The 25,083-nt window shown below is 32.5% G+C and overlaps 1 protein-coding gene across 6 annotated transcripts in view; it reads left to right on the top strand.

Moving 5' to 3' along the window:
- Window positions 1-25,083, top strand: part of LOC115211016 (potassium channel subfamily T member 2-like) — a 752,122-nt gene that overhangs the window by 565,120 nt on the left and 161,919 nt on the right. For all 6 annotated transcript variants that reach the window (XM_036501492.1, XM_036501480.1, XM_036501498.1 and 3 more), the window contains 2 exons: window positions 5,622-5,701; window positions 21,777-21,870. In XM_036501492.1, the coding sequence (XP_036357385.1) occupies window positions 5,622-5,701; window positions 21,777-21,870 (174 nt within the window). The remainder of the gene's footprint in view (window positions 1-5,621; window positions 5,702-21,776; window positions 21,871-25,083) is intronic.

The raw sequence follows: 25,083 nt of genomic DNA, 5'->3' as shown, positions 1-25,083 counted from the left end.
TGGGTAGAAGGTATCCTCAAATGGATAACCTGAGCTAATTGCCTGTAACAGAGGGTACTCCTTGAAGGGAACCCAAGGTGGTTGAACTCCCTGTATAAGTTATTATATATCATGTACACAAATGACCCACATACAGAGGTAGGTGCACTACCTTGATTTCATATTTGCAATAAGAAATGAGCTTTAAATCAAATTATAATGAATTAAATGCTAAAATTTGTTAATGTAAAATATTATTAGACATCCTAAGAATTACAATATGACTGAGGACAAATACCTGAAGGGAGCATTCTGCGTACTAAATGCAAATACAGTAAGGTCTTACACATGTAATTTAGTGAACAGAAAATTTGCAGTTTACTGACATTATCCATATAACTAGTAAACAAAACCTTCTTTTAAGAGTGTTTAAAATTCAAAAACAAGAAGGGGGATAATACAAATAAAATCAATTCATTGAAAGTTTTAGAAAAGAAGGTAAAATGTTGTATTGGAGAGAATTTGGTGTAAAGCAGACTAAATTAAGATTTAAATATGTAAAGGAAAACAGGCCCACTAATGTTGTCTGAACCATGATTGCAGTAGCTTGTTGAGTGACTATGTACCTAACAGCACTACAGAATTTCTTTTTTTTATCTTTACAATATAATTAGTCAGTTACTTACATTAGCAGGACAGATTAAATTGTATCTGATTCATAAGAATATTCTCTATTGTCAAATCTATGTTGAACATTAGTGAGTTTATGTGTGTGTGTGTGTGTGTGTGTGCATGCTTTATCAGTGACAGAAACAATATCAGTTCAAAATAGCTACCTGTGTTACACACTTAAAGCAGATACATCATTAAAGCCTTATAGACTGTGATATTCGTTTTGAGAAATTATTTCTTATATACGTTTATATATTTGTTGTGCAAGATTTTTTATGTGAAGTCTTGTGTTAAAACAGATATTGTTATATTTTGGAATGGTCATTTTGCCAGTTTAGCCAATAAAACAAAAAACAAAGGACCACTGATGCGGTCACAGGAGTGTGACGAAAGGACTCTGGCCCAAATAAGATTAAGATTAATGTAAAAAATAAATAACACTGAAGCAAAGTAACACCAAATATATAGTGCGTGTGTTTTTATTGGCTAAACTGGCAAAATGACCATTCCGAAATATAACAATATTTCTGATATATATATATATATATATATATATAGGTGGGAGAGAGAGAGTGTTAAAAACAGAAATATATCAGTAGCAACCAAAAGTTTCCCTGTAGCAGTGATGACATTGCTAATATGTATTTTTACTCTTTGAACTTCATCAGTAACAAGTATTCACTGACACCTGTATGCTAAAACAAAATCAACTACTACTGGTATAGTAAAACAGTAACTGAAAAATCACTTGCTATTAGTAACAGAAGCAGTATTAACCATGTATAAATATAACTCAAAAATTCCTCAAGAATTTTATCATGAATAGGAGGAAGAAAATATTTACATAAAAATGTAAATATTTTGTGAGTTTTCTGCATGATAAAGTTCTCAAAGCATTTTCTTTTTGTGTTTTAATATACTTGTGTGAAACTCTTAATCTTGTGTGTGTGTGTGCATGTGTGTGTATGTGCTTGTGTGTGTAATAACACACACACACACAATACACAGTCATACATATATTTAGATTTAGGTGTAGCTGTGTGGTAAGAAGTTTTCTTCTGAACCACATGGCTCCAGGTTCAGTTCCACTGCATGGCAGTAGCCCTAGACTGACCACAACTTTGTAAGTGAATTTGGTGCAGAAACTAAAAGTTGCCTTTCATATATATGTGTAGATGTGTGTTGACAACTGGTGTTGGTTAGTTTACATCCCAGTAACTTAACAGTTCAGTTAGAGAAATCAATAAAATAACTACCAGGCTTTAAAAAAAGTAAGTACTGGGGTTGCTTCATTCAAATAAACCTTCAAGGAGGTGCTCTAGCACGGCTATAATCCAATGACTGTAACAAGTAAAGGATAAAAGCTACACACACACACACAAACAAACACACTTGTGCGCATGCACACACACACACACACACACACACACACACACACAGTGTTTTGTGTGTATTGAGTTTAAGCTCTTCTACTATGCTGCACGACTGACTAATTATCTTCTGAGACAAATATAGCAGTTAAAAATGAAATATTAAAATGAGTGGTTTGGATTTCATCATTTGACTTATCTCTTTTCTATCTCAGATTTGTTCTAATAATGTAGAATATTTTATAAGACCTGACACTTTCTACATATACAATGGGGTTATGCAGTAATGTCTCCTCTTTGAAATGGTCAATATTTTCTTTTTTAAACATTAAGATTGTCTATTTAAATGCATGATTAAATCAAATCATGTCATAGAAAGAATAAATGAATCTGAATCCAATCCAAAGCACTTAATGATATCAACTCTCCAGGTAATAATGTCAAAATTTATCAAACACAGGGGTAAAATAATCATGTTAATTTCTACAAAACTTGACTTTGAAAATATTGATTTTTAATAATGGTATAAGGCCATCGATTTTGGAGGTAATTGAAGACAAACTAATTCCGGTTATCTTTTGCCTTACACTTGTTTTAAGTAATCTGGCTTGTATGCATCCTAGGGTACTACCTTGAAGGGTTTAGTTAAGTAAATTGACCCTAGTATTTTCTTTTTAAGTTTGCTACTTATTTTATCAGGTATGTAAGTAAATCAACTCCAGTTGTCAAGCAGTGGTGAGGAGACAAACACACACACACACACACACACACACACACACACACAGTGTTTTGTGTGTATTGAGTTTAAGCTCTTCTACTATGCTGCACGACTGACTAATTATCTTCTGAGACAAATATAGCAGTTAAAAATGAAATATTAAAATGAGTGGTTTGGATTTCATCATTTGACTTATCTCTTTTCTATCTCAGATTTGTTCTAATAATGTAGAATATTTTATAAGACCTGACACTTTCTACATATACAATGGGGTTATGCAGTAATGTCTCCTCTTTGAAATGGTCAATATTTTCTTTTTTAAACATTAAGATTGTCTATTTAAATGCATGATTAAATCAAATCATGTCATAGAAAGAATAAATGAATCTGAATCCAATCCAAAGCACTTAATGATATCAACTCTCCAGGTAATAATGTCAAAATTTATCAAACACAGGGGTAAAATAATCATGTTAATTTCTACAAAACTTGACTTTGAAAATATTGATTTTTAATAATGGTATAAGGCCATCGATTTTGGAGGTAATTGAAGACAAACTAATTCCGGTTCTTATCTTTTGCCTTACACTTGTTTTAAGTAATCTGGCTTGTATGCATCCTAGGGTACTTGAAGGGTTTAGTTAAGTAAATTGACCCTAGTATTTTCTTTTTTAAGTTTGCTACTTATTTTATCAGGTATGTAAGTAAATCAACTCCAGTTGTCAAGCAGTGGTGAGGAGACAAACACACACACACACACAGAACAATCGTTTTTCAGTATCCATCAATCAAATTCACTCACAAAACTTTGTTCAACCCATGGCTATAGTAGAAGACCTTTGCCCAAGTTGCCATGTAGTGGAACTGAACCTGGAACTATACGGTTTATAAGCAAACCTCTTAACATACAGCTACACCTGTACCCACTATTTTATTTTATCAACCCTAGAAAAATGAAAATTAAGTTGACCGCAACAAGATATGAGTGTAAAGTGCCATTACTAAATACTATTTGATGTTAATATTGAAACTATAAATGAAAAAAAAAACAACAGCATTGTGTGTAAACCAATAGAGCTAATAAGCCTTTCTAATTTTTGCACAAGGTTAGAAAGTTTGAGGGGAGAAGGCAAGTTGATTACATCAACCCAAGTACTTGACTGGTATTTATTTTAACAACCCCCAGAAGATGAAAGGCAAAATCAACCTCAGTGGTATTTGAACTCAGAACATAAAGAGATGGAAGAAATGCCACCAAGCATTTTGTTCAGTGCGGTAGTGATTTTGCCATCTTGCCACCTTAGAGCTGCTACAAATATGAGTGAGAGGCTTTGGTATCAGAAGAAAGAAACCTGGTGTACAACAGATACCAGAGATTGGTTAAAATCTCAGCATTCATTTTAAGATGTATCCACTCCTAATCTATTCGTTTTTCATGCTTTATTGAATCAATATTTTCACTGTATTCCTGTTTAATATGAGAAATACATTTTTTTTTCTGGTGTCATCTGGTGGGCTGATATTTCACTGTTATTGTGTTTATTTGCTTTGAAATTGCTCTAATTTATCAGAAAAATATACATTGCCATTGATTAAAACTTAACCTATTAAGTCACCATTCATGGTATCAGTAGCAATCATTATTGCTATCATCATCATCATCATCATCATCATCATCATCAATTCTAACATATTTCAAACCTTCACTTAAACGTTTTGTACTTCAACTTTAGCAATGTCTAGAGAACTTTTGTAGGTATGTTGTTAGGTGTCCAATTAGAATGATCTGTTGAAAACATTGCAAGTTGTTTGTATATATGTTGCATGTTTGTATACACAAGAACATGTGTATATGTGTGTTTGTTTGTACACACACACACACACATACACATGCATAAACACAATATACATACATACATAAATACATACATACATATATATATGTTCATATTTAATGCATACATTCATATATATGTACGTCTGTGTGTGCACACACACATTCAAGGCCTCAAGCTTCATTCTTATCCATTATATAGGAAAAGTCACAATAACTTATATGGGCATTACACACATTTCTACAAAGCCTTATAAATATAGTATATACAACACATATCTGAAAGAAAAAGAAACAAATAAAAAAAAGTAATACTGCTATGTATGTAGTGTAATTTGAATGCCTTCTTATCCCAAGAGGATGGTGCTTAGCTCATGTTTCATAGCAAAATGTAGATAGAAAATAAATGTAATCTGAAATAGGAAAGTGGTCTATTGCAGGTATATTTGTTTCATAGGTATTTTAATAGTCTAATATAATTTTCCCTATTAAAGATTATCTGATGTCTATTCCCAGTGGTCAAAAGAAATATCTGCAGCAGTAGACAGGAATTTATGACCTATGTTCAAGTAGCTGAAAACAATCCACCTGGTTATTTCATTTCTACAATGATGTAAAGAGAACAAAGCTTGCTTAAATAGTTGTGTTCTTGATGGATAGGAGGCTTTTCAGTATCTAGTTTGTTACTTCAATGCTTTTAGTTCACATACCCCAATGGGATCTACTTTAGATTTCATATTTCTAGGATCATAAAATGTGGCCATTTTAAGTGATTATACTCACTTCATGAAAAATTAATTGGAAGAGATCAGTATATTATCAATAATTTTTATTTCAAATAAAAACATCTCCAAAATTAAGTTTTATACATTATGATTGTTTACAAAATACTTGTTTCTTTGCATATATTTCTTAGCTAATTATTTTAATCTTTCATGTCATATGTTTATATTGCATATTTGTAATAAAATTTTTATCTACATTACATTTTTTATAAGTCTATATTGGAATATTTAATTTTCACTAATAGAATTTATTTTATTTTCAGGGTTAGAGTAGAATTTTTCACAAATGAGAAGTCTTTTAAGGAAAGATTGCAACTTTATTTCATAAAGAACCAGAGATCAAGTAAGTATATATTCTATAAATATATAATCTTCATAATATGTTTTGTTTGGTCAAATAAACATAGTAATTTATAGTTTAAGTGATTCTAACAAACCACTGAATTTAATCAACCTCCAAACAAACATATAAAGAAATAAATTTCATTTGAGAATCTAATTTATATTCCAGACATAGCATGAAAGCTGTCTGTTACTGATATACAATAATAAAGCCTTAGCAATGAATAGATACTTCAGTATGCAATATTTAAGCTACGTTTGTGTATGTGTTCTATGGAGAGGTTCTTGGAGAACTAGTCCATAACCTAGTTTCTATTCTTCTCATGTATCCTGCTTAAGCAGGAAACCATCATAATATAGTTTCCTTTATTTTAATTCCAGTATAAAATTTTTATTGTTTTTGTTTTAAAATAATACAATTACACTATGTGGTTGTGGGGAAGACACTTTGGGAATGCATTCAGCATATTAAATACAAATACATACACACATATACACACACACATATATATACCTATAGCAAAAAAAAAGAAAGAAAAAAACCCATCCACAAGTATAATGATGATGATACTAATAACAATAATAATAATAATAATAATAATAATAATAATAATAATGATAATAATAATAATAATAGTATTGGTAGTAATAATAATAATAATAATAATAATAATAACGATATATATATATATATATATATATACATATATATATGTTATAGTTATAAATATATAGTTAGTTAAAAAATATAAATATATAGTTATATAACCATTTAGGTATTTAAATATAACTAGCAGTATCGCCCGGCGTTGCTCGGGTTTGTAAGGGAAATAACTATATAAGCATTTTTAGAGATGTAAAGTATAATAGCCATCTCAATATGGCTAACCACAAAGTGGGGGTGTTACTGTAGCTTTTTACGTTCTGAGATTTAATAATAAATTTTTAGAGAGTTACTTCCCTTATATATGCCAAAAATGCATTAAAAATGGGAAAAATTGATGGTAAATTTTTTTTTAAATCGTAGACTCATCATAGACGCGTGCTAATACCCAGAAGGGCTCGATATGAATCACGACTATAAGATACCCGGTTTTGGTTAAACTGCACCGCAAAATGTGGGAGTAGTTAGGAATCTAAATTGTAGGAGACAGACACCACACAACCTCACTTTTATATATAAAGATATGAAAATATAGTTAATTAAAATCTTTTTCAGCTTTAGAATTATTGCAAATATATTCAAATGTTTCTTAAAATTGAACCTTTTTTTCTTATTTTTTCATATATTTTTCATCATTCAGTCAAACACTTGGAATTACTATATAGAAGTGGGGTAAAATTGGTAACTGGGTCAAAATCAGTAATTTCTGATTTCTTGTTATTTTCTCTCATTTTGTACCATTGCATCATCTTTGGAAGTAAAATTTGATCAATATAGGTTACATACTTGGGAGTAAAAATTGGTCAGTATAGTTTACATAGTCGTTGTTGAAGTTGAAAGTTTGAAACGTAGGTAACAAGTCCTATTTACAGAAATTTTTCGTCAAATTTGATCCTATTGTAATTGAGGTGGCTAATAAAATATCTGGATAATTTTTGGTGAAGAAGCTATAAAAAATATTTTATGTTGAGTTTTTAGATTTAGTTGAGTTTCATTAATTTAATATTATGTGAGATTTTTCCATAATCCTCTTTTATGTGACCAAGATATTTTAAATTTTGTTGCATTTCTGATCTTTCTGATGTCTAAGGATGTTTATACTCTTTACTCTTTTACTGCGGCCATGCTGGAGCACCGCCTTTAGTCAAGCAAATCGACTCCAGGACTTATTCATTGTAAGCCTAGTACTTATTCTATCGGGCTCCTTTTACCAAACCGCTAAGTTACGGGGATGTAAACGAATCAGCATCAGTTGTCAAGCGATGTTGGGGGAACAAACACAGACATGGAAACATATACACACACATACATACATATATATACATATATACAACGGGCTTCTTTCAGTTTCCGTCTACCAAATCCACCCACAAGGCTTTGGTCGGCCCGAGGCTATAGTAGAAGGCACTTGCCCAAGGTGCCATGCAGTGGGACTGAACCCAGAACCATGTGGCTCGTAAGCAAGCAACTTACCACACAGCCACTATGTGTATGACTTTTTTTCAAATTTAATTCTTGAGAACTGGAAGGGCATATTTAATTTGTCTAGTCTTACCCATTTTCCCTTGCTTAAATTTGTCTTTTACATACTCAAAGAGAACAGTGATAATTTACTGAAATAGTGTCCTGAATATGTTATAGGTTTTACTGCATTTAGAGAAGGTCTTTTCTTTGCTGATATAGTTTTGACAAGGTAGTGAATGTTTCTAAAAAATACATTTTTTTAAAGTCAAAAATGCAGTAAATATTACTCATAGTGCTCCACATACTGCTATTGGAAAATGGAAAAGCAGACTTTCAGAAAGGGTTTCCCCTGCTTTTTATATTTTTTTTCATGCATTGCAAAACAATGAAGAAAAGCTGTTTTAAAAGAAGAATTTTTAAAATCCATGTCTTTTAAATGTTGGTATCTCTACCCAACTCTTTCCATCTCTCTCTCTCACTTTCTCTCTCTCTCTCTCTCCCTCTCTCTCTCTCTCACACACACACACACACATGCACACACACACGCACATGCACACACACACACACACCACACGCACACACACACACGTACACACACACACACACACCACACACACACACACACACACACACACACACACATCATCATGGCTTTGGAACAGCAACAACTATAAAAATGATTTTTTCTTGGTAATTTTCTGTCATTTTATCTTATTCTACATTCTGAAACATGTAACTCACATTAAAAGAAAAAATCTTACCCCACTCTTCCCTCCTTTGTTGTGCTTTTCTCTGTAGGAAAAGTCAAACACCACAAGAGGATGTGTGAAAAATGAAATTTGAATTTTGAACAAGTGTATCTATAAAGCAACATTTTCAGTCATTTATTTAAACTTTCTCTGTTAACACATCAAATTCAATTATTTGAAATAGATGGGTTTTGAGATTTAAATTTGGTAATTTTCTAAGATTTTAATTCTTGTGTATAAGGGGCCCACCAAACTTGAAGTGCCCCAGGCCCCCTCATGGTTTAAATCCAGTCCTGGCTGTATGCCCTTTCTGATGTTAACCTTTGCTTGTTTTCAAGTAAGGTTCTTTATTCCACTGGTCAAACTACTCAGGCATTGCCTGGTTATGCAGAACGTAAACATATGTCACTGCTGCCCAACATGTCATGGAAAAAGTATATAGAAACAAGCACACACCTACATATCTGTATAAATAAGTACATATGTGACAGACTTCCATAGTGTTTCTTTCATTCACAAGGCATTAGTCAATCTGAGGCTATACTTTGTACCACACAGTAAGATTGAACCAAAACCACATGATTACAAACTAAGCTTCTTAATTACACTGCCATATCTGTACTTATCACAGCCATACCTACAATTATCATAACTATGTTTACACCTATCACAGAGAAAATGTTGTACTTATAAAGTTCCCTTGGTGGAGTTTGAACTCAGAGTGTAGAGAGCTAGATCAAATACTGCAAGGCTTTCTATCCAAAGTTTTAATAACTCAAGCAATTTGCTTGCCAAATACACATATAGTAGGGCAAACAATGCCCATCCAGCTGAGAGCATGCAGGCTTATGACTGCCTAAATAGCTTGACAGTTAATTAATAAAGTTGTCTTGTTATAGAAAATCAATTCTTTAGCTAATAAGGAATATATCTTGCTTTAATTATATTCTCTATATATAATACATCTATAAGCATTTAAAGAAAATTTTACTGAATTCTTAACTAATTATCTTCTGCAGTAGGATAATCTAGGTTGCATGTTAAATCAAAACCTTTTAAGCTGATTTGATAGGAGTTCAAATATATGCAAACAATGCTTAATTAAAAAAAAACTTTGTTGTTTGTAATGACAGACATCGATATTTCAAACTAGTTTTCTTATCAGTAGGATTAGAATTATTAAGAGATTTACTTCTTGTTATTCTTAAATCCACCTATGTTTCTCTCTCTATTTTAATCATTTTCTTTCTCGCTTCTGTATAGGAAAATGTTAGAAAACACTTCACTTTTGAAAGGAGTGGCATCACTTGAAAGTTGTGTTTCATTAGTTTACGATGCCAAATGTAACTATCCCTGTATATTTAGCATAAACTGTGATCACTTCCACCGAACACATATGAAAGCAAAATTGTCATTTGTACTTTATCACAAGAGTTACAAAGCAGCCATCTCCAGTATCAGATATTATATTTCATTATAATCATCATCATTGTCATCACTTTACATCTGGTTTTCCATGGTTGCTTGAGTGAGTTGGGTCTTTGCCTTCCCAGCCTCTTGTGAGTTGGTGTGGGTCTTTGTCATCTCCTTCATGAAGTTCAGTATCCTGAAATCAGTGTTCACTACTTCTTCCCATGACTACTGTAGATTCTGTCCACTGGAATCACTTGACATTTCTTTATCCAACTTTATCCAACTGTCATATCACATATTTTCACCAGTGAAATCTTCTGTCTTGCATACTGCAGCTGGTTTCTGTAATACCTAATTGTTCTCTCAACTTCTTTGTAACCTATCATTCATTCACACTAACATTACATAACCAATGAAGCATGCTCAACTCATTTCTTTCCAGCTTTTACATATCTTCTATATCCCGTGTCCATATTTTGCTACCTTGTAGCATCACATTTGGTGTTTACAATCTGTCTTTCTCTCAAAGAGAGAACCTTTCAGTTATCAGCAGTAATAATAGTTCCTTGAATGTTTTCCATCCTGTTCTTACTCTGGCTACTAGGTTTTCAGAATACTCACCTTCACTATAGATAGATTTTCCCTAGAGAAAGAAGCTTCTAAGGTATATGTGTTATGAATCAGCTCCACACGAAGTTTATTTCTGTAATTTTGCTTGTGAACCCACTGCACCCCTCATGTATCCATGGAATTTCTACCCACTCCTTTTTTTTGCACATATAGCATAGCCGCTTCCCAGTTAGTAGTAGGGGTCTATCTTTTTTCCTGCTAGCTGTGCCACTTTTCCTTTGAAATCTCTCAAATCTTTGCCACCTTATTTGGAATTTTGTCTCCAAGAAGCAGATCAGTAGAACTCAAAAACTTCCATAGACAGCAAGTGTTCAACTCAGTAATAACCTGGGTAACTATTTTAAAAAGAGAGGAATGAGACATGAGTCCTGACAGACATCAACCTACATGCTCCATTTCTCATTGAACTTAAAGTTTCACCTTGGAAGTATATTTGTACATGACTTGCATGGCTCTCACAAACCATTTATCTAGACCTAGCTTTCCTATAAACCATTAAACTATATAGTATGGTTTCCTGTCAAAGGAATTCTTCAGATCAACAAATGCTTGGAGCAGTTGCTTTCCCTTAGCTGAAAACTTCTGTAATTATCTCACTAGAAAAAAGACATTGCTGGTAGCACATGCTGATACAAACTCTGATTGCATTTTATCTAAGTTTTATATTCATTATTGGGTGTGACACCTGTCTTTACCACTTCATTCACTACGTGAGGAACTAACACATATCCTACCTTATCAGACATTTTCAGCATATGTGTGTATGTGTGTGTGTATATGTATGTATGTATGTATGTATGTATGTATGTATGTATGTATGTATGTATGTATGTATGTATGTATGTATGCATGCATGCATCTATGTATGTATGTATATATGTATGTATGTATGTATGTATGTATGTATGTATGTATGTATGTATGTATGTATTCATACACATATACAGGTGGTGATTGGCAAATTGTTGCCATTTTATATTTTTGATTTTGCACATTGTTTTTGATTTTGTCAACTACACAGTATAGTAGGGTTAGTTGGGCACCATCTGTGATAAAAACAGCACCATGATGCAATTCACTCTACCAGAAATTTGGAAATGGCATGCTGTGCTGCTTGGCATTCATGCTAGAAGCTCCAGTACAAACATTTCAGAGTGTTTGGGTGTCAATCTGAGGACAGTGCAGAGGATTTGGAAAGAGTTGGATAAGTCTAATGGTGATTGCAAAGGTATAGCAGCTTGGAAAATTCACTCTGATTATTCTGATAAGAAAAGAACTCCTGAATTTGTTGGTGAGATCCAGTCCATGATTGACAATGATGCCTCCAAGTCAATCAGGTCCATCGCCAGGGACATGGGAGTGTCTGATCAGCCAGGTAGTGCCTGAAGACATTCAGTATTCCTCATGCAAGATGAGAAAGGGCCACTCCATTCATCATCCTACATAACCTCAGACTCAGCACAGAGGCCTACATCAAGTGCTTGATGGAGATAGTGCTGCCCTGGGTCAAGAGGGTGGCTGCTAGAAAACCCAATGTCTAGCAACAAGACTCTGCACCATGCCATGCAAGCAGGTAAATCCAGTCATGGTTGTCAGACAATTTCTGCAACCACACCACCTCTAACATCTGGCCATCTAACTCCCCAGGCTGCAACCCCCTTGATTATTATGTGTGGAGTGAAGTTGAGCAAGAGACCAACAAAACTCCTTGTAACACCAAAAATGAACTGAAGGCAAGGATTACAGCAGTATTCACCAACTTAAACAAGGAGACCATCCAGAAGAGTTGCAGGAGATTCCAAAGTTGTCTGGATACCGTGGTTGAAGCCAATGGCGATTTTATTGAATAAATTTACTCTTTAGTATTTCAAGATATTTTTGTGTAATTTGGGGAAATATATCTGTTAAAATGAGATGTCAGTGTTATTTTCATTTTTGTGTAATTTAGATGACAATTTATTCATTGCGTCCTGTATGTATATATAAACATGTGCATGAACATAAAAATGTTTTATATTCATTCTGTCCTAGCATCACAGCAGTTGGTAAATTTTCAACTTTTACAAATATTTTCATACTTTCTAGCTCATTGTATTCCCTGTTACTGAACATAGCAATGGGAAAGCCCACAGTGAAGCAAGCAGTGTAATTTACTTTGTTTAGACACACTGCATGAAAACTCTTGCATTGGTTAAGCTCAAGATTTTATTTTCAATATTTAGTGACCTTCCAGTCACTCTATGTAAACATTCATGCATAGTTACCAACCAATAAAATTATTATATATGCTAATATAGTAAGCTACCACAAAATTTAAATATATATGTCACATATACGCATACAGATGTGCAGCCTGTTAGGTGGGAGTGGGAAAATTCCTCAGGGAAATGATCTACATATAGTATACAAATATATATATAATGAATTAAAAACATTGATTAACTGAGATTATCCATGCACTCAAGGGCTACTTAAAATCGAAAAACAATAACCAAAAGAGGTAACTCATATAACATCAAGGAACTGAAATTTTTGGAAAATATAGAAACTGCAGTATGGGAGTATATCTGGTTTTCAAAATCAACAGGTGAAAGCATCAGATATATTTTAATCATATTAGACTTACTAAGTGGAGTGTATTCTTCTCAGTTGGTGACTACTAAAAGTGATAAATATATATAGAAATTGAGAAAACAAGTGAGAAATATATATCAAGGAAATATTCACCATCATATTCATTTTATATGGTTTTTTGTGTTTTTTCTTTTTTTTCAAGAAATTTAGGTTTAACAGTCTTCTCCAACACACTATATATTATAGTCTTATATCATGCACTTTCTGAAATAAAGCCTCCTCAGATTAGTTTTCAGTATTTTTTGCCATGTCTTCCTGGGGATTTATTTCCAAAGTTCTCTTCTACTTGGGTCATTTGACACATCTTTTTCTAATTGTTGTCTTCCATATGCATCATATTTCCATACTTGCATGGTTTCTTGCTTCTTCTTATACCCAGTTATCTCTCTGCTCATTTATGCTCTGTTGTTCATTCACAGTAATATTACATGTCCAGCAAACTATGCTTGATTCATTTCTTTCTGGCCTTCCCATATCCTCCCTATTTAGTGCCCATTATTCTCTCACACTAGCCTACTATTCACTCTGAGTGAGAATTCATTTGTAGCTAGTAGCAGTAATAGCTCCCCAAATTTTACCCGCTCTTTTTGTACACTGCTTACTACGTCTTTAGAGCACTCATCTTTGTAGCTGATTAGGTCATCTAGGTAACTGAAGCTATCATTTGCTTTTATGGAGCCTTCTGAGCATTTGAAAACATTTATTTCATAGGTTTTCATTTAAAATCTTCATCTACTATTCTACCTAAGATCTCACCACACTTTTTGTTTACCCATAGTTTACATTGAGTACACACATACAGGATTACTCTATACTCCTTTTTTCTTATCAAGCATGGTTATTTCCTGATAGCTTTTTGACTCATGTCTTCATTTATAGCTAACTGAAACTTCTATTTTTATTACATTTACTTCTCCTGATCCCAGGCTTTTTTTTTTAATTAGCTAAGCTTGGAGAATGAGGGTGTACCCATGGTTTTTGCAAGCCCTTTGAGATGATGTTGTTACAAATTAATGATTGCAAAAAGAGAATTCCAGAGTGCTGACATTTTGTGAAGGAAGTACTGGGAATAGTTGTTAATATGAGGTTGGGAGGTTTGACACAATATGTACAATAAGAGAAGGAGAGGCAAATGAATCAGGAGTGCCTTAGTGAATGTATCACAAGACCACCCAGCTCCAAGTAGAGACCATTGTAGAAGAGATAGTAAAATACAGAGAGAACACAGCACATATGTGAATCAAGGGCTAGAGTGTCTCTGTGAATAGCTTTATGCCAATCAATCAAGTTGATGCACTTTTGAATGTCTCTGTGTGTTGCAGTAGTACCAGCCTAGATGTGGTATAGTACGTCATTGTGGGTCTCATTTAACATAATTACCCATAGAGAGAGTTTCTATCTATTAATTTCACATCTAAAACTTAGTTAATCAAAGTCTTCCAACGATAGTGAATTTGTGAAACTAATATATTTCTTTTTAACTATTCTTGTCGACAATGTCCTAAAAACATTTTTGTTATATTTAACACCCTGTATGTTAATTTTATAATGTACATTGAATTGAAGCTGAGTGAGAACAACTCCCTGCACCCCAATTGGTACTGCATTTTGCCATTAATTTCTAATGAATCTGCCATGTTGCTTTAGGCAGCTATGAAAAACAAGAACAGTCACTAATTTCCATAGATTGTTACTGACTCTCTTTCATTGAGTTGGCTTCTATCCTATTTCTTTTAATAATTCTACCCCCACTCTGTCTGTCTCTGTCTCTCTCTCTCTCTCTCTCTCTCCCTCTCTCTCTCTCTCTCTCTCTCTCTCTCTCTGTTGCTAAATGTCACTGTCTACTACTGCTGTTTTCCCCTTTATTGGGGGTGGCTTCTGTCCATTTCTTTCTCTCTTTCTTATACCTCTTTTCATCCTTCTTCTTTTACTGATTTAGTAAAATCCCACAGGCATCTTTAATTTTATATGTATGGATTATGTATGTATATATGTATCATGTCTATGAATATGTTAAATACACACACACACACACACACACACACATACACACACATATATATATGTATATACATATACATGCATTTACACATACACACAGTTGACTCTATCAGCTTGTGACACACAGTGCTGCAGAAGACTTGACTTCTCATACAAGCTTAGTCTGGTACCCACTCTGTACCATCACATACCATCATGTACTCTCCTAACCAGTTTACCTATTCTGTGTCATTTCTTCTCACCATGCCATGATACCCATGACTGAGGAAATTATGTTATTTGTGCAATCCTCCACCACCTATACTCTGTTACCCTCCTGAATTGTGATGTTTGGGTGAGAAAGGATTCTATTCTGGCAGACTTTATCCACCCTCCCTGATTCCTCTGTCACCAGGCTGTCTTGGATGTCTTATCTTGAGAATATGCCCCTAGCCTTTCATCATCAGCTTTCTCTCCTATCTAGCACCCTACCTATGCATATATAATGTGGGGTAGCACTGCATCACTTCCTATTCAACCTCCTCCTTATTCCCTTATCATTCTGACTCTCCCTAATCTTGGCAATGTTTTTTCCTTCCCCTATCATTACACTCTTTCATCTTATCCTTCTGTCTTACCTTGGGAACCTGGATTTACAGATCAGGATAGAAAATGATCTGATGTACAGTTCTTGTTTAGTAATTTCCTCCATAGTTGCTTTGTCTATTTATGTTTTGAGTACAAATATTTTCTATGTTGATTTTATTTTTCTTTGCTCCAAGCTTGATATCAACAATACCAGTAATATGCAGTAGTTAATTGATAGTATTCTTTCCTATGATAGCTGATTTTACACAGATTCGAAATTCATAAATGTTTTACTTACAGAAAAGAAAAAGGTCTACTTTTAGCTTTTACTTTCTCACTACATTATAATATCCCAATTTGTTTTGCAGTTTTCACGTGTTTTAACTTTTGTTCAATTATTGTGAAGTAGCATGGCTGGTTCAGTAATTTCATAGCACCAGAGAAAAGAAAAGTGATTATTCTTTAGATGATGGGATTAAAAAAAATTCCTTTTCAGCATAAGCTAATTTTTCTTGAAAAATGTACCAAAGTTAAAAGGAAGCTTAATAAACAATACTCAATTATGAGATGTATTCTAGTTGTACTGAGGGAAATTATATAAAGTTTTCTTTTTTATTTTATTTTCTTGTTTTTTTTTTATAAATAACATTCATATAACTTTGGGAAATAGTTTTGTTATTTGAGAGTAAAAGATCTTTTTACATATCTGTTTTATCTACTTCTATACTTCTTTGAAGTCTTCTGTTCGAGAGATTTGTTGTAATTTACCAGGAAAAATTAGTTTACTTAGTTAAGAAAAAAAAAAGGATGGATAATGTTAGTGTTGAGGAAAGAAGAGTGTTCTGACACTCTAAAGTAAGACTCTGCCTAAAATACTACTTTAAGGAATCTTATCTACTTACTCATATATGCAGTGCAATATATGAAACTATCAAATCACTCTAGCAGACTTAAACAGTTAGCTGTACAGCTAACCTGAACACATAATTCTAGAGTGCCTATTAAAATTCTATAGGCCTCTGTCCACTATTTATTACCAGTTTGTCTTTGAATGTTTTCAATGTTTTCATTGTATTACTTCCATATCAAAGATTAATGCAGAAAAGAAGTCAAAGACGTTCACTGAAAATAAAACCAATCACCTATGTAATTTAAAATTTCTATCATTTGTTTGATAGATACATATATGTATCTATCAAACAATATGTACATATGTATATATCAAATGAAACCTGGGCAGTTTTACAGAATAAGTATTCTTCTAATACTTAATTTTTTCACCCTACATTGAACTTACATTTCACAAACAAATCTTTAAAATGCTGAAACTTTTGCATGTTAAACCTACTACATTAGATGCAAGCAACAGGGTTGACTACAATGATATTTTACACACCTTTCAATAAAAAAGATTAAAACATCACACATCTCAGTCCATTTCTCTAAATGTGACTGAATGTAAGCACAAAATTACAACCTATGTGAAATACTTATATAACCATGGTTAGCAGGTGAGAAATAAAAAGTATTGATGGAAACTATTTCTATAATACATAGTAAGTTTTAATCTTGAAAGAACATTGGTGTCAGTTTATTTTTTACTCCAGTCTGTTTAAAGTTCTTATGAACAACAAAACAGGCATGAATGAATGACATATTTTCAGCAATTCCTTTATGGTCTGCTGGAGATTTGCTTCAATTGAGTAATATAACAAATCATTATACAGAATTCTATGGATTGCTTTTTGTTTTTGTTTTTGTTTTCTTCTTTTGGCAGTGTTCATTATTAAAATCAAAATTACTTACTCTAAATTTGGCAGGGACAACATTAACATTTACACATGTGTATTGCACAGGAATAACATTAAATCAGCATTTTCTAACTTATAATTACATTGTTTTCCTCATGGAATTCATTTGTGATATGATGATTACTGGGTTTCTCCATTATGTGAACATTGCTAATTATTTCTGAAAGGAGAAATATATATATATATATATATATATATATATACGTACATACATACATATGTGTAAGTGCTTGTGCCTCTCCAAGAGAGGGATATATATTTGTATATATGTATATGCATATTTGTATCTACGTATATGTATATATATATATACATATATTTGTGTATATGTGAATGCGCATATATGTACATATATAAGTATATATGTGTGTATTTGTACATATTTATATATGTCCATATATTTATATATGTGTCTATATGTATATATATGTATGTCTATATATTTATGTATATGTCTATATATTTATATATATGTTCACATGCATATGTTTATTTGTATATTTGTATGCATGTATATATATTTGTATGTATTTATATTTGTGTACATACATATATATATATATATATATATATATATATATATATATGTATATATATGTATGTACACAAATATAAATACATACAAATATATATATACATGCATACAAATATACAAATAAACATATACATGTGCACATGTATATAAATATATAGACATATACATAAATACATAGACATACATATATATACATATAGACACATATATAAGTATATGGACATATATAAATATGTACAAATACACACATATATACTTATATATGTACCTATATGCGCATTCACATATACACAAATATATGTATATATATATACATATACGTAGATACAAATATGCATATACATGTATATATATTTGTATGTATTTATATTTGTATACATATATATATATATATAGATATATATATATATATATATATATAAATTTAGTTATAAGCATACAGAAATATATATGCATAGAAAGAATATGGATATAATCAAAGAGGTAACTTGAATCTGTTGTGGCATATGATTTTCATTTTCACATTATACACGTTTTGACATTACTGGTCTCTTTAATGTTCTATAATTCTTATGTCTTTGGTTATCCTGTTTTGATATGTCTTGCAACAAGTGCATTGGGATATACATGCTCATATACATACATGAATGTATGGTGGAAGTTAACTAATGACTGACTAAGACCACTTCCTTATCTCAGTAAATCCATATAAGTATTCCAAAATTCCAAGAAATCCTTTTGCTTGAATTCGTTTTGAGTGGATAAAGTGTTGCACTGAACCCACTTTTCAGTGTAATCAGTTATAGATCCAGCCACACCACAAAGGTTAAGATGACCAGAAACTATCTGTACTTTAGGTTTTTTAATACTAGCTATAGAGATACACACACTCACATATAAGCATGAATATAAGTATACATATAGTCGATAGTAAATGGATATATGCATATATTCATTCACTATAGATTATCAAAAACTGCAGCCTGCTGAAATTCTGCATGGTATAGGGCTCAGAGTTAATCTTACCTGCACTATCTTGGATTTATTGCACTTTCTAAAGTCAGGCTTATCAGTTATGAAAGTTCAGATATTGAATAGCTTTGACAGCTCTGACAAAGCACTGCTGTTCTTTACACCCAAAGATGTGCTCATCTATTGCTTGACTGATGAATGTTCAAGTTGGAGCTACTGCTGGTAAGATCCTCTACAAAAGTGTGCTACATTTGCTACAACAAATTTTTAAAATCAGGGCTAATTAATCATCTGAGGAGCCCATGTTAGAAATATGATCAAACTTGTTTCGGGTACATGTCTCCAATAAGAAATTGGCTATGCATGAAACTGAGTTGATGACCACAATACACCGTGCATGAATACTTTCATGTATGCATATGTGCACTCCTACATACACACACACACATGCCTGTTGGTATATGAGTATCTGAATAAGTTTATAGAATATTGGGTTATTATCTTGCAAAATTAACAATTCCATTAGTCACAAAATTTTTTCATTGAAACCAGGTGGCATATATATGCTCACATTGGTGTGTTATTGCTTCGTTTGCTACTAAGTTAAATCATATGCACATTCTTCTCATTGTATTTGTGTGTGTGTGTGTGTGTGTATGTGTGTGTCATGTATAAATATATATATATATATATATATATATATACATACGTACATACATACATTCATATATACATGCATGCATACATACATACATACATACATACATACATACATACATACATACATACATACATACATACATAAATACATCATATCTGTATGTGTATGCAAACGCATATTTAAGATTTTCTTTGTGCCCTTGCCATCCTGTTCTGTTGTTAGGAGGTGGCACCTCTGTTGCTGTAGAAGATGATAGTAGAGTTTGACTGCCCTGACAAATTCATAAGCATGGTGCAACACTTTCCTGATGGCATACTCACTTGAGTACTGGACAGTGGAGATTCTTCTGATGCATTCTCAGTCACTAATGAAGTCAAGCAAGGCTGTGTATTTGCACCTACCCTGTTCATGCCTTTCTCAGGCATGCTGTCTGATGCATTCTGCAATAATGACAAAACCAGCATCAAGATCAGATTCAGCACTGATGACAGACTCTTCAACCAGTAGAAGCTACAGGACAGGACCAAGGTAAAAGAGGACTCAGTACATGACTTCTTGTTTACAGATGAGTGCACACTCAACACTGCCACAGAGGCCCAGATGCAGCAGAGCATGAACTGTTTTTCCACTGCCTGCAATAACTTTGGCCTGACAATCAGTAGATATAATGTAATGAGAACTATATATATATATTCAGAGTGTGTTGGAAATTCCTTGATACAGTTATAATATTTGGAGAGAAAATTTTTTTCTCAAAGAGTTAAGATTGAGAAAAGAACTTTTTTAGAAAGTCAAAAGACACTAACCTTTGGGAAGAGATTTCACAAAATGTGTGTAAAGCAAAGTCTACACACATTTTGTGAAACTCTTCCCAAAGGTTAGTGTCTTTTGACTTTCTAAAAAAGTTCTTTTCTCAATCTTAACTTTTTGAGAAAAAAACCTTCTCTCCAAATATATATGTATATCATGCTAGCATGGAAAGCGGAAGCTAAATGATGATGATGATGATGATGATGATATATATATATATATATATCATCATCATCATCATCATCATCATCGTTTAGCGTCCGCTTTCCATGCTAGCATATATATATATATATATTTATATTATATTGAGGGTACTACTATTCGTAGATACCAACATATATATATATATATATAATATATATATATATATATATATATATTATATATATATATATTATATATATATATATAATATATATATATATATATATATATAGGTACAGTAAGTAGCTTGCCTATCAACCACAAGGTTACAGGTTCTGTCCCACTGCATGGTATCTTGAGCAAGTGTCTTCTACTATAGCCTCGAGCCGACCAAAGCTTTGTGAATGGATTTGGTAGATAGAAACTGAAAGAAGCCTGTCGTATATATATATATATGTGTGTGTGTGTGTGTGTGTGTGTGTGTGTCTGTTTGTTCCTCCAGTATCGCTTGACAACTGATGCTGGTGTGTTTACATCCTTGTAAATTTGCAGTTCACCAAAAGTGACCAATAGCATAAGTATGAGGTTTACAAAGAATAAATCCTGGTGTTGATTTGGTCAACAAAAGGTGGTGCCCCAGTATGGCCACAGTCAAATGGCTGAAACAAGTAAAAGAATAAAAGAAATATATATGTGTATATATACTATGTCCTTCTTTTTTTAAACGTAGTAGGGTGTAATTTGAGAATATTTGATTGTTATTTTGAATAATAGGCCTGATGATCACTGAAAGACTAACAAATTGTTAGCTTGTATTGAGAATCAGATGTTGGTCTGTGTATATGTTTGGGGAAGACTTTACAGTGGTGTAGTTTTTATTCTATATCAAAGCCAATCTGTTAATATGCATTTGTGGTAAGTTTATTCATTTTCATTCCCCCTTGTTAACAAATTTTTATTTTTATTTTCCTACACAATTATGAATCTGTTTGATGTATTTTATATTTTCTTTTTCTTTTAGGTTTACGGATTAGAATTTTCAATTTAGTTATCAAAGTATTAACATGCGTCTTATATGTAGTGCGAGTAATTACAAATGGACAGTCTTCTTACGGGTAAGTATGCTGAAATATTATCTTTGAATTTAACTTCATTCTTATGGAAAATCTAACTCTTAATTATAGTAATTTGTATGTAATAGGCATACAAAGTTTAATCATTTTCTCTTGATATACGCATTCTCCATGTAAATTATATGATTGATATATATATATATATATAATATATATATATATATATATATATATACATATATATATATGATATATATGATATATATATATATATTATATATATATATGATATATATCATATATATATATATATATATATATATATTATATATATATATGATATATATGATATATATATATATATATCTGATTGGGGAATTTTCATATAATTTTATAAGCAAAGAATAGTATATATTGTTTTTTGTTTTCTAAAATTATTATTTAATTTAAGTAAGATAGTTTAATCTCTGCTTAATAATTGCCAGGGCAGAATTTAACTTTGTATTGCCTAATATTACTTTAAAAAAACACTTCTAAATAGGTGAATTCATTTTTAGAATTCCAGATTGCTGTATCATTGTAAATTGCATTATATTAAGTTGAATTAGAATATCATTATACACACACACACTTTCATACACGTGCAATTTGCAGTACATTGCAGTAGTAAATTCCTAGCAAAATGAATCTTAGACTTAGTTTCAATCCTAGCCAGAAGGTCTTCATTTATGTTGTTAATGCAGTTGCTTAATGCATGGTAGCCACAAATTCCATTTTCCTTCTTAAAAAGCAAGGCAAGATACTTACATAATAAAACAGTTGTAATTTGTATTTATTCATTTGGTTATACTAAAATTTTGATTCCAACAGTGAAGTAACTTTGGGTTGACCAATACTTTGTAGATGAAATTTGGAAGACAAAAAGAAAAGACATACAGAACCCCATCACAAATGAGTGTTTGTGTGTGTGTGTGTGTGTGTGTGTGTGTGTGTGTGTGCATGTATGTGCACATGTGTGTGTGGATATATCTTCACATTTGTACTGCTTGGGTGGCTCTGATACTGTTTTTATCCTGCAAAGTAAAAATTTACCAATAGATTGAACTTTGATATACAAAAATGTGTAATTTTTGATGCCAACTCTTTCTCAGATACATAAGATTTGGTACATTATTTACATTTGACGGATACTTGTCCTCAATTTGTTTGTTGTTAACATGTTTCAGCTGATATTCTCTCCAGCCTTCATCAGGTTACTTGGGGAGATTTCAAACCTAGGTTCTCATTCCTAAGGTATTTTTCGATGTTATTATTATTATTATTATTGTTATCATTCAGGTCACTGCTTGGAATCAAACTCGGAATCTTGTTGTTAGTAGCCCACACTTTTAACCATTATGTCATATGCCCATGGGCAATTATGGAGTGAATTTTAGGGCTAATAAATCTAATATTTTCCTATCCTTCCTTAATACTGGTTCCTATATGCTACTCATATCAGCATTCGGTCTGCTTAGGAGGTTGTTGTGTCCTAGCATATGTGCTGCTTCTTTTAGTTTCCATATTTTCCAGAGGTGTTCTCTGTCTATTATTTTGACATCATCCCACAGGGAGAGGGGGTCTCCATTTTTCCATACATGATCAGTTATAGCCGATTTATCAATATCTCCTCATGTTACAGCTTTGTGATGTTCGTCTACCCTTATTTTGAGTGGGGGAGCATTTTCACCTTTGTATAACCTACCACAGCTGCATAGGATGGAGTATATGCAGTTTTTGGTCACATTCTCTTCTATTTTGCTCAAAGTAGATACTTGTGAAGTATTTGAGTAAAACTACCAATAGAAGAGAATATGACCAAAGACTGCGTGTACTCCATCCTATGCAGCTGTGGTAGGTTACACAAAGGCAAAACATGCCCCACACTCAAAATAAGGGTAGATGAACATTGCAAAGTTGTGACATAAGGAGATATTGATAAATTAGCTATAGCTGATCATGTATGGGAAAATGGAGACCATCTCCCCTTGTGGGATGAAGTTAAAATAATAGACAGAGAACACTACCAGAAAATACAAAAACTAAAAGAAGCAGCACATATGCTAGGATACAACAATCTCTTAAGCAGATATGAGCAGCATATGGGAACTGCTATCAAGGAAGGATAGGGAAATATTAGATTTATAAGCCCTAAAATTCACTCCATAATTACCCACATGCATATGGCGTAGTGGTTAAGAGCACAGGCTACTAACCCCAAGATTCCAAGTTTGATTCCAAGCAGTGACCTGAACAATAATAATAATAATAATAATAATAATAATAATAATAATAACATCGAAAAATACCTTAGGAACAAGAACCCAGGTTCGAAATTTCCCCAAGACACCTGATGAAGGCTGGAGGGTATATCAGCGGAAACGTTGTGTTAACAACAAACAAGATGAGGACAAATATCTGTCAAATGTAAATAATGTACATAATTCATCATCTCTTAAATATATATGTATATGTATAAGATTTGGTATCAAGAATGAGTGTCCAGTTGTGGAATACTGTCTCAAGAAGTTTCATCCAACCCAGGCCAGCATTAAAAAAATGAAAAAATTACATGTATATGTATAAAGCAGGCTTCCACGCAATTTCTACCAAATATTCACGTTGTATTGATCAACCCAAGATTACAGTAGAAGCACTTACCTAAGGCATTAGGATTAGCTGGGAACCATATGGCTTCTTATTCACACAGCCATGATAGATATTTGGCCCCTAAACCTAATTAATCTTACTTAACCAACTGTCTTTATTGAAAAACTTATCTATGAACTCCTTGACCTTCTAGAAGTAGCAGCCTTATTTTCCCCAAATTGCACCTGCCATGATAAAAAGAGAAGTATGTTATGTAATGTAATCATAGCTATGTGTAAAAAGTTGGAATGGTCATGGTCGGAATACTTTTGAGCATAATCTGCTGAATCAGTATTGAAAATTAATGACAACATATTAGATTTAACTCATTATTAGCTGAAGTCTTACAACAGCCATTTGGGAATTCTCATCTATTCTAAACTCTAAAGAAGTTTTTCTATCCACTTCTTAGTATTTACTAATGTTGTGAGGAAGATGCCCCTTCCTGAGGCATCTTTAAACATATCCTCTCTCATTTCTATGAAGGTTTTCTTTTTGCTGCTTTCATCCTAATCTCAAAACTCAGTTTTGTGGTTAGATTCATCACCAGGGTTGAACATTTAATTC

Source organism: Octopus sinensis, linkage group LG1 (assembly GCF_006345805.1).
Source record: "Octopus sinensis linkage group LG1, ASM634580v1, whole genome shotgun sequence".
Classification (NCBI taxonomy): Eukaryota; Metazoa; Mollusca; class Cephalopoda; order Octopoda; family Octopodidae; genus Octopus; species Octopus sinensis.
This window is presented reverse-complemented; position numbering and strand designations above follow the sequence as displayed.